Source organism: Macrotis lagotis, chromosome X (genome assembly GCF_037893015.1).
Source record: "Macrotis lagotis isolate mMagLag1 chromosome X, bilby.v1.9.chrom.fasta, whole genome shotgun sequence".
NCBI classification, from domain to species: domain Eukaryota; kingdom Metazoa; phylum Chordata; class Mammalia; order Peramelemorphia; family Peramelidae; genus Macrotis; species Macrotis lagotis.
In genome coordinates this window covers 596,489,543-596,502,254 of record NC_133666.1, presented here as the reverse complement: position 1 = coordinate 596,502,254, position 12,712 = coordinate 596,489,543, and the positions used below count along the sequence as shown (strand labels likewise).

General features: G+C 33.0%; 1 protein-coding gene across 2 annotated transcripts in view; it reads left to right on the top strand.

Moving 5' to 3' along the window:
• ADCY8 (adenylate cyclase 8) overlaps window positions 1-12,712 on the top strand; it is a 397,409-nt gene that overhangs the window by 330,775 nt on the left and 53,922 nt on the right. For both annotated transcript variants that reach the window (XM_074202342.1, XM_074202341.1), the window contains one exon: window positions 2,291-2,437. In XM_074202342.1, coding sequence (XP_074058443.1) covers window positions 2,291-2,437 — 147 coding nt within the window. The remainder of the gene's footprint in view (window positions 1-2,290; window positions 2,438-12,712) is intronic.

Sequence of the window (12,712 nt, the reverse complement as noted above, 5' to 3'; positions counted from 1 at the left end):
TGCCCAGGATCACTCAGTAAGCATTGAGGTCAGATTTAATCTTAGATCTTCCTGACTTCAAATTCTGTATTCTATTTCCTGCACCGCCTAGCTGCCTGTATGACATGATTAATGTTAAGGCCAAAGCCAAATTGAATCTTTGGATGGACCACGCAGCTTTGTTCTGCTTCATGGCTACAAACTACATAGCTAGCCTTAGACAGCCCCCTTCAATCAAAAAACATTTAAGTAGTTACTTTGTTCCTGGCATTGTTCTGGATACTAAGAGATATAAATACAATAATGAAAGAGGCTCTGCCCTCAAAGATCTTATATTCTTATCAGCATGTACTTCTTGCCACATGGAAGATTAGGCTAGAGTCATTGTAGACCATAGGAATCAGTACAAAAATTCATCTACCCTGCTGCAAAATAAAACAAAGCAGCTTGGAACATATTGTTTCAGTATATCATCTGTACCCTGTAGTTTTGCCTTTGTGTTTAGATGGATGAATGAATACCAGTTAATTAATAATAAACTATAATTATTGTTATTAATAATTCTTAAAAATCAAGATAAGCTTACATTTTGATTTTATGTTCTTTTTTTTAACAGGGGAATATGAAACTAGGGAGGAAAAACAGCAGGAATATTAGGAGTAGGGGATTCTAATTCTGTTTCTTCCAACGGTTTTCAAACCTTCACTTTTAATGGTACTTTAATTCTTTTGCTGCTGGGAGTATGTTGAAAAATATATATTTTCTGCAAGTTTTATTTGTTATTTAGTTATTTTAGGTTTATTGAAAGGGTAGTTAGAAAGAAACTAATATAAATGGCAACTATAATTAATCTCTTGTGCAATTCATATTTTGGCCCAAATTTAGCACAGAATATTCAGCACTGGAATGAAAGAAACTTTTTTCAGTCCCGAAAAAGTTAAATAAAAATTTAGCAAAACCTTTTGATGCTTTCTTTAGAGTCAAACACTTTTAATGATTTTTGTGCTTAATTCTAAGTGATACTAAACAACATAGAGTAAATGTATTTGTGTATACCTGTAAGTAGGAATCCAACAGCATTGCAAAAAGCTTGGTTAGCAAAAAAAAAAAAATATGTGATCATTTTCTATCAAGAAGTATTCAATAATTGGGAACAGTATTGAATATGACAGCTCATGTTGTACAGTATTTCACAACAATTGTCATTTTACACAATGGTTTACCTAGCCATTAGGGGATGTTTTTTCCCCACTTGATCATGTTGATTTACAAAATTCAAGAGTTTTGTTTCCAGAGTCACAGTACTTGCTCTGTAACTTTGTAACACCTTTGTAACTATGTCAGCATTGTGGAAACTTTTTCTTTTTTTTAACCCTTGGTAACATTGTATACACATTGTATTACTTGCTATGATCATATTCTCATTATTCTGAATTTGAGATGTGAAGCATAAACTAGGCCCATGGACGTTTGCTTCATCATCAGTCTTGTTCACTAACCACTTTGCTTTCTTCTGTATCCTGACTTCCATATTTTATTCAATTATGAATAATAGGTATTTGTGCAATAAATATTTATAGTTTGGACTTTTTTGTTTTGTTTTTTAACCATAAGAGTAAAAATGGACAAGACAACCTGCCTTAATGAATACAGTGCTGGACTTAGAATCTCAAAAACCTAGATATAAACCCTGATTATTATTATTATCTGTGCGACTATGAAAATCATTTAATCTCTAAGGGTCTTAAGAAATTCCTTGGGACATAGCTACTTTATCTGCAACAGTGGAGACAATTTCCACACTGGGTATTTCCTACAATAGCAAAGTAAAAGATCCTTTGAACACATACATATAAATGATTGCTACTTGTTTAAAATACTAATTTAAGACAGGCCAACAAACAGGTAATTGTCTTTCACACCTTTGGGTACATGGTTATTGATTCCAAACCCCTAAAAAAACTTTTGGTCGTGGTATTCATGTCACTCAATCTCTAGCAATTCTAGTTGCTGACATTACATTTGATCAGTAGGGCAAAATGGTGGATGTGGGTTTGTTATTTTTCTTGTCCTTCATTATAGTTTATTTTTCTCCCACAGAACCTCACCTCTCCTTCTCTAAGCCCCATTGCACATAACTCATTTGGAAAAACAACAGATTTAATGATCTCTAAGGTCACTTAAATATGCTAGATATCTTAGCTTGTCCCTTCTGTAATTATTTTGGGGAGAAGGCATAAATACAACTGAATTGTTAAAAGGATTTCCCATAGCATGTTTCTCACTCTTCTTTATTATCATTCCTATCTAGGAGCTGTATTCCCAATCCTATGATGCTGTCGGTGTGATGTTTGCCTCCATCCCCGGATTTGCTGATTTTTATTCTCAGACAGAAATGAATAACCAAGGAGTGGAATGTCTTCGCTTGCTGAATGAAATCATTGCTGACTTTGATGAGGTAAACCCCAGGACTCCAGATTTTATTGTTAAATACCAAGACTAACAGGGCTTAATGTTAGGAGGATAATCAGTTAACCAGGTTCATGATATGGGACTCAGGTGATTCATCAAACATAGCCTAGCACATTGCATACTAAAAAAGCAAATGCACTTATACTTTTTTCCTCTCATGATCAAACCAGAAAAAAACAATACACAATTACAAAGAGAATAGATTTATGTTGTCAATTATAAGAGAATAGCATTATCACAAACTATGACAATAAATACAGTGGTATCTTCCCAGCCATCCATTTCATCAAACTCTAGGTTCTCTATCCAACTGCCTACAATTGCACAGTAATTCTCCCCCCCCACAGCCCACTCCCCAAGGCAATCTTTACTCTCCACATTCCCACCTCCTTTCCAGATACACAAGGTGACATCCCATTACAACTCTACCCTAAGGATAATGATGACATAACTGTACTCATTCCTCAATGACTAACATTCTTCCACTCTTTCAAACTCTCCCCATCTCAGTGACTCTGAACTGTGGTGTGCCACTTTTTTTTTCCAGATTCTATTCTCTTCCTCACTGATCACTCCCTTATCCTCAGTCCTCTCAATTCTAGCTTCCTGAATCCCACTCTAAAGCTATATCTCTTTCTTCCTTTTTAAACATTTGCCAGGTTGTCATTTCTACCAATACAAAGTCTTTCCTAAGACACTGCCATCATCCTGATACAAACCTCATCACCTCACACTTGGGCCATAACAATTATCTTTTAGGTGATTCAAGTCACTCCCCAGTTCACTGTCAATTCAACTGTCAAATGGATCTTCCTTAAGCACAGTTTTGATCACATCAGCTCCCCTGCTCCATAAACTTCTACCCAATGATCAAATATAAAATTCTCTCTGAGGTGTATACACACATTCGCACATATATTTTTTAAATTTATTTTTCTAACTACATGAAAGATAGTTTTCAACATTCATTTTTGGTAGGATTTTGAGTTCCATTTTTCTTTTTCCCTTCCTTCTCCCTTCACAGTGAGTAATATTTCCGTATTAGTCATGGTGTGAATGATGAATCAGAACAAAAAGGGAATAGACTATGAGGAGGGACATAACATAAAGCGCAAAAATCTTTATAAGTGGAATATAATATGATTTGGTCTGCATTCAGACTATATAGTTCTTCCTCTGGATATGGATGGTATTTTCCATCACAAATTCTTTAGAATTTTCATTGATAATTGTATTGCTGAGGAGAGATAAATCTATCATAGTTGATATGCTGTTGTTAGTGTGTACAATGTTCTCCTACTTCTGCTCACTTCACTCAGCCTCAGTTTATATAAATATTTCCTTTTTCTGAAGTCTGCCTATTCATGACTCCTTATAGAACAAGAATATTCATTTCCCAAATGATGAAAACCCCCTAAATTTTCAATTGTGTTCCACTACAAAAAAGCTGCTATATTTATTTTTTATGTGTGGGCCTTTTCCCCTTTTTTATGATCTCTTTAGCATAAAGACATATTGGTAGTGGTATTGCCGAATCAAAGGGAATGTACAATTTTGGATATTGTTCCAAATTGCTCTCTAGAATGGTTGAATTATTTCAAAACCCCAGTAACAGAGCATTAGTACCCCAGTTTTCCATATCCTCTCCAACATTGATCATTTTCCTTTTCTGTCTTATGGGCCAATCTGATAGATGTGGTGTGACACCTCAGAGTTGTTTTAATCTTCATTTCTCTAATCAAAAATGATGTACAGAATTTTTTCATATGAATATAGATAGTTTTAATTTCTTTATCTAAAATAGACTTTTCATATCCTTTGATCATTTATCAATTAAGGAATCCTTAGTGTTCTTTTAAATTTGGCTCATTTCTCTACATACTTTTAAAATGAGTTCTTTATCAGAAATGCTAGCTACAAATATTCTTTCCTAAAAAAACTTTTTTTAATTTAAAGTAATCAAAATTATCCATTTTGCAAATTTATAATGTTCTCTATCTCTTCTTTGGTCAAAAACTCCTTCCCTCTCCATTATATTAATAGTTGACATTAATATTTGACAGAGCAACTATTCCTTATTCTCTGAATTGACTTATGGTATCACCCTTTATGGCAAAGTCTTGTACACATTTCAACCTTATCCTAGTATAGGGTGGGAAATGTTGGCCTATCCCTAGTTTCTACCACACTAATTTCCAGTTTTCCCAGCAGTGTTCATCAAATAGTCAGACTCTAGAGTTTTGGGGATTTATTAAACAGTAAATTGCTATAATCATTTTCTACTGTTTCTTTTGTACTTAATCTAGTCTACTCATTCAATGTTCTTTTTCTTAACCAGTACCAAACAGTTTGATGACAGCTGCTTTATAATATAATGTTCGATTTAGTCCTCCTAGGCTACCTTCCCTTGTATTTTTTTCGTTAATTCTCTTGATATTCTTGACCTTTTGTTACTATTATTTTAGCTTTATAAAATGATTTTTGGTAGTTTGATTGTTATGGCACTGAATAAGCAATTTAATTTGGGTAGAATTGTCATTTCTATTATATCAGCTCAGTCTACCCATGAGCAGTTGACAGTTATTTAGATTTGATTTCATTTGTTTGAAAAGTGTTTTGTAATTGTTTTCATATAGTTCTGGTTTTCCTTGGCAAGTAGACTCACAAGTATTTGTATTGTCTACAGTTACTTTAAGTGGAATTTCTCTTTCTATCTCTTGTTGGATTTTGTTGGTAATACCTAGAAATGCTAATCATTTATGTGGGTTTATTTTATATCCTGCAATCTTGTTAAAATTTTTCATTGTTTAATACAATATATTGTTTAATATAATATGATATGATATGATACGATACGATACAATACAATACAATATAATATAATATAATATAATATAATACAATATAATATAAAATATTGTTTAATATAATATAATTTAATATAATTTTAGTTGATTTTCTAGTATTCTCTAAATATACTACCATATCATCTACAAAGAGTGCCTATTTTAATTCCTTTACTTTCTTCACTTATTATAAAGCTAAAATTTTTAATATTGAAAAATAGTAATATCAGGCATCCTTGTTTCACTCCTGATCTTATTGGAAATGCTTCTACCTTATCCCTATTGCTTTTTTAGGTATTTGCAAGGAAATGGAGTTAAGTGGCTTGCCCAAGGTCACACAGCTAGGTAATTATTAAGTGTCTGAGGCTGGATTTGAACTCAGGTACTCCTGATTCCAGGGCCAGTGCTCTATCCACTGTGCCACCTAACTGCCCCTCCCTATTGCTTTTTGATGGTTTTGAATAGATACTGCTTATCATTTTAAGGAAAACTACATTTATTTCAATACTCTCTAGTATTTTAATATAAATTGGTACTGTATATTTTAAAAGCTTTCTCATCATCTATTGAAATAATCATATGTTTTCTATTAGTTTTGCTATTGATATGGCCAATTATGCTGAGAGTTTTCCTAATATTGAGCCAACCCTGTATTCCTGGTATAAATTCTACCTCATCATAGTGATAATTTGTAATCACTTTGCTAATATATTATTTAAAATTTTGCATCAATATTCATTAGAGAAATTTATTTATAGTTTTCTTTCTCCATTTAGACTCTTCCTAGTTTGGGTATCAGGATAATATTAGTGTGATAAAAGAAATCTGGCAGAATTCCTTCACCTATTTTACTCTTTAAATATTTAGTAGAATTCACTTGAAATTCCATGTGATCCTGGAGATTTTTCTTTTTTTCATTTTAGAAAGATTTTATTTATTTTGAGTTTTACAAATTTTCCCCTGAACTTGCTTCCACTCCCCCCCCCACAGAAGGCAGTCTATAAACAATGTTTACATTGTTTCCATGGTATAGATTGATCTAAGTTGAATGTGATGAGAGAGAAATCATACCCTTAAGGAAAAAAATAAGGTATAAGAGATAGCAAAATTACACAATAAGATATCCAGTTGATTTTGTTTTATTTTAATGAAAGGTAATAGTCTTTGTTCAAACTCCACATTTCTCTCTCTGGATACAGATGGTACTCTCCATCGCAGACAGCCCAAAATTGTCCCTGGTTGTTACATTTATGAGATGAGCAAGTCCATCAGGGCTGGTCATCACCCCCATGTTACTGTTAGGGTGTACAATGTTTTTCTGGTTATTCTCATCTTGTTTAGCATCAGTTCATACAAATCCCCTGGAGATTTTTCTTAGAGAGTTAATTGATGTTTTGTTCAATATCTTTTTTTTCTGAAATGGGATTATTATTTAAATATTTTATTTCCTCTTCTGTTAATTTGAACAATTTAAATTTTGGTAATTATTAATCTATTTCACTTAGATTGTCAGATTTATTGACCTATAGTTGGGCAAACTATATGTTCAGTTGAACTCTGATTTATTACTGTGATTTCCTCCTTATTGTTGGTGAATTCACCCTGCTCATTTTTGTTGCTGGTAATCTGGTTTTCTTCACTTTTTAAATCAAATTAACCAAAGGTTTATCTATTTTATTGTTTTTTTTCATAAAACCAACTCTAATTTATTAGTTCAATAATTTTCTTACTTTCAGTTTTAGTAATCTTTCTTTTGATTTTCAGAATTTCTAATATGGTATTTAATTGGAGATTTTTCATTTGTTCTTTCTCTAGCTTTTTTAGTTGCATTCCCAATTCATTGATCTCCTCTTTCCCTTTATTCATGTAATCATTTAGAGATATATAAAATTTCCTCTAAAAATTACTTTGTATCTCCCAAGTTTTGGTATGTTGTCTCATTATTGTCATTGTCATGGACAAAATTATTGATTATTATTATGATTTGCTATTTGATCCACTCATTCTTTAAAATTAGTTTACAATTAATTTTTAGTTTATCTTTCTATGGTCCTTTATTACATGTGATTTTGATTTTCTCATGATCTGAGAAGAATGCATTTAATATTTCTGCTTTTCTGCATTTGGTTGTGAAGTTTTGATACTTTAATTCAAGGTCACTTTTTGTGTATGTGCCATATACCACTTAGGGAAAGGTATATTTTGTTTCTCCCCATTCTGTTTTTCCAGAGGTTTATCATATCTAGGTTTTCTAAAACTATTCACCTTCTTAACTTCCTTCTTGTTTATTTTGTGGTTAGATTTATCTAATTCTGAGAGAGAGAGGTTGAGTTCCCCCCACCAGTTTAGTTTTTCAGTCTATGATTTCCTGTAACTCATTCAACTTTTCCTCTAAGAATTTAGATGCTATACCACCTGATGTATATGTGTATATATGTATGTGTGTGTGTACATATACATATGTTGTGTAGTGATATTACTTCATTGTCCATATATACCTTTTAGGAAGATATAGTTTCCTTTCTAATCCATTTTAATGAGATCTATTTTTACTTTTACTTTGTCTGAAATAAGGATTGATACCGCTGCTTTTTTCACTTCAACTATATTCTTCTCCAGCTGTTTACCTTAACTCTGGGTCTATCTCTGCTTCAAATGTATTTTTTTGTAAACAGTAATGTTGTAGGAGTCTGAGTTTTAATTTACTTCACTATCCCCTTCTGTTTTGTGGGAGAATTTAAGGACAACTAAGTGGTTCAGTGGATAGAGCACTGACTTAGACTCAGGAATAAGGGAGTTCAAATTCCACCTCAGACACTTGACACTTACTAGCTGTGTGACCTTGGGCAAGTCACTTAACCCTGATTGCCTCACATCCTGGGCCATCTCCAGTCATCCTGATTCATATCTGGCCACTGGACCAGATGACTCTGGAAGCAAAAGTGAGGCTGGAGAGTTAGCACCCCCCCCCAACTCAATTCAATTCAAGTGCTTGTCATGGCTTCACATCTCTGATGTCATGGCTGTCTTTGAAAAAGAAGGACAAATATTAAGGGATTGTTTATCCCTTTCATATTCACAGTTATGATTACTACCTCTATATTACTCTCCATCCTATCTTTCTTACATTTCTACTTTTCTCTCTCTTTTCCCTCATGTCTCTCTTCAACAGTGTTTTGCTTCTGGCTGCCACCTCCCTCAATCTGCCCTCCCTTCTATAAACCTCCTTCACTTTTCTTTCCTCTTTCTTCTCCTACTTCTCCCCTTCCTTCTATCAATCCCTCCATCTCTTTAGAATTATAAGGGAGTTAGCTCTCTTTTTTTACAATATCTTCTCTCTTCTCACAGAGTTACTAGTCTAGTTAATCAGAAGAACTAGGTGGCACAGTAGATAGAGCAGTGACCTTGGAATCAAGTGGACAGGATTTCAAATCCAGGCTCAGATATTTGACACTTAGTAGCTGTGAGACTTTGGGCAAGTTAATTAAGTTAATTAACTCTGCCTCATATCCAGAGTCATCTCTAGTATCTTAATTCATATCTGGTCACTGGACCAAGATGGCTCTGGAGGAGTAAATGAGGGTAGTGACTTAGCAGAGCACACACTCACTCGAATTCAATTCATGAGTTTGTCATGGCATCACCTCTTCTTCAAAAATGAAGGACAAACATCCTCAATATAATCAGTCTAGGTCATATATTCCTCATTCTCAAGGAAAATAGTCTGCTGGTTTCTTAATTGGTCTCCTTGCTTCTAGTCTCTGATCTTTCCAACATCTATATGTTTTTTCCCTAATCAAAAACTGTCGATTGTTTCTTCATGGCTCTAGTATAAAATGAAAACACCTCAGATTACTTATGTCTCCTTTCTCTATGTCTTTGTCAAGGAGCTCTCCCATATGGCTCAACTTAACCTTCACTTTCTACATGAAGTTTCCTCTCATTCCCTTCTACTTGTTAATGATTGTGATACTTCCTTGTATTTACTTATCTATATACATATTGTGTTTCTCACTAAAATATAAGTTTTTTCTAGGGCACAGACTAGCGAGGTTTGGGTATTCTATCCCCAAGGACTAGAAGAATATCTTGTACATTGTAGGTGGTTGATATGTATATATATATATATATATATATATATATATATATATATATATATATCTGTTTGTTACTGCTGCCTTCTCTAACAAAAAACTAAGAACTTAGTGTCACAGAATCTCAGTGTTGGAAAAGACCTCAGAAGCTATTAAACCCAACTTATAATTTAATATTTCAACCATTCAAGTGAAGTCAACAAGTATTAAAAATTACTCCCTTCCATACCAATTAGCCATCTAGTCTTGGCTCAAAATGGGAAATTAGGCAAATGAGTCAGCAATAGCTGTTATTTTTTAAAAATCATCTTCTATGAAGAATATTAAGGTGTATAGTATTTTTTCCAGAAACTTGGTATCTTTTTGTCTTTCATATATCTAAATATTCAGTCTTTTTGTATCTTTGAAACAGACCCATCTAAATATTTAACATACAGGATCTGAAACTTGGTATCTTTTTGTCTTTCATATATCTAAATAATCAGTCCTATTGTATCCTTGAAACAGTCCCATCTAAATATTTAACATACAGGATCTGAAAATGCAGAACAGATTTAAGGTTAAATTTGCATCATTAACATTTTCTTCATCACTTTCTTCAGTCCGAACAATCAACAGAACAATAAATCAACCACGAATTGTAGAGTTTGCCAATTTCTGAGAGAGAAATGTTCAAACTGAAAATTTATTCATTGGTGTTAGCAAGCTTGGTATGAGCTATAGGAGTTATTTTCTAAATGTATACTTGGTCTCATCTCTGTTTTTTTCTAACACCATTTCTATTTTTTATACAGCACAGCAGAGACTAAGGTTAGAATACAAATGTGGTGACTCTCTCATTGACGAAGAAGAGTTTGTTATGAATATCTTGATTCCTTCTTTAACTATTTATAATTTAATTTACTCCTCAATACTCTGGTGATCATCTGCTTAATTATCTCTCATCAATCTTTAAGTCTGTTTTTTTCCTCTTCTCTTTCTTTCTGATTCATGAAGCAATATATCTCCTTATCTTCTACCATCTTCTATTATAGGGTTTTGTAAATTAATTAATAATGTCCTAGACAGTTCCTTCATTGGCTGCTATATCTTTCTCTTGCCAATGAGAGCAAATAATTGCCTGAAAATATGATTCCTAGGTTCCTTTATCTCATTGCTGAGACAGGTTTCTTTTTTTGAATTATAAAGATTTTATTTATTTTGAGTTTTACAATTTTTCCCCTAATCTTACTTACCTCCTCCTAGCCCCCATAGAAGGCAATTTGCCACTCTTTGCATTGTTTCCATGGTATACATTGATCCAAATTGAATGTGATGAGAGAGAAATCATATCCTTAAGGAAGAAACATAAAGTATAAGAGATAGCAAGATTGGAAAATATCAGTTTTTTTTCCTAAATTAAAGGTAATAGTCCCTAGTTTTTGTTCAAACTCCACAGTTCTTCTCTGGATACAGATGTTATTCTCCATTGCAGAGAGCCCAAAATTGTCCCTGATTGTTGCACTGATGGAATGAGAGAGTCCATCAAGGTTGATTATTGCCCCCATGTTGCTGTTAGGGTGTAGAGGTTTTTTTTGGTTCTGCTCATCTCACTCAGCATCAGTTCATGCAAATCCCTCCAGGCTTCCCTGAATTCCCATCCCTCCTGGCTTGTAATAGAACAATAATGTTCCATGAAATACATATACCACAGTTTGCTAAGCCATTCCCCAATTGAAGGACATTTGCTTGATTTCCAATTCTTTGCCACCACAAACAGGGCTGCTATGAATATTTTTGTACAATTGATGTTTTTACCCTTTTTCATCATCTTTTCAGGGTACTGACCCAGTAGTGGTACTGGTGGATCAAAGGGTATGCACATTTTTGTTGCCCTTTGGGCACAGTTCCAAATTTCTCTCCAGAAAGGATTAATGAGTTGTGATAGGTTTCCATTGGTTAAGCTATCATAAGGAATAATAATAGTCTGTGGTCATGGGTGTTCTTTTAATCATTTCCTATCTTTCAGTATGAACACAGTTTAATTTTAATTTAATTTCTTTTAATTCAATATCTTTTCTTTTTTTCCCCTTCTATTTTGCTTTTGGTTTTGATCTCTAAAGAGTTGATTGCCTAAATGTACAGAAATATTTGATTTAGAAATGACTTTCAAACCAATAGCCAGTCATTCTCTCCATGCTAAAATGTAATTGACTTCATTTCTTGTGCTACTCATCATGCTCATAGATATACCTGTTGTCCTTTGACTTTTTTCTTGAATAAAATCATCATCTTCTGCAGGATTGATACTTCTCTAAGGTCTATAAGTATTTGACTCTACTCATTTTTATCCTAATCTAAGCATTATAAAACTTTTTTTACTTTCTTCCTCCAGTCTTATCTTTGAATTAAAGTAACTAAATATTAAAATATTTCTTTATTTAATTTGAATAAAATTATCAAGTTTTTTATAGAATTTGTTTTATCCTCTAAAATCTTCACAATCAACTTTGGCACATAAGCTTCAACTATTTACATGATCTTGCATAGGCTTGCCATGAGCATTAATGAACAATTCCCATGAAATTATTTTTCTTTCTACCTTAGGACCCAGAGTAAAACTCCTTTATTTGCCTGACCAAGGAGATGTAGTGAACCATCCTTCCATCTATCTATAACTTCTTTTGATAATCTGATTTCTTTATTAGCAAGAATTAAAATGTTGCTATAATTCAGCTCTTCTAGTAGTATGAATTTTCACTGTCAATGTAAAAATATCACATTTGAAATACCATGAATTAAAATAACCTATGCAATCTAAAAATCATGTAAGTTCTTTGCACCTTCGTTCCATCTTTTCCCCTTCACTCTGCAATAGTCACTTTAAGAGACAGGAATGAAGATAATTTTGTATTTTCTTCTTTTTTAAAATATGTTGCCTTGAATAACCATTTCTTCTAATATGATGGTACAGTGGTAGTCCTTTTATACTTAACTACTCTAACCCTCAGAAAGTTAGTTGAATTTTTAGTAAGATCATATCAAATATATATATTATATGATTGATAAAAGTTTCTGAATAATTTTAAATGTAATTTCTTTTAGGATTTAGAGTTAGAAGGGATGTAAGAAGACATCTAGTACAACTCCTTTACTTTTCAGATTAGGAATATTGAAACCAAGACTGGTTAATAAATTACTAAATTGTCCAGGTTCATATTCTTAGAAATGGAATCCCAAAACCCTCCTTTCAGCAAAACTGGGAAATTGACCTTAACTACTGTTGTCTACCACCTCCCTTGCTTCAATGTCAAATTGCCAAATAGAGTGTTTGGCTCTAAA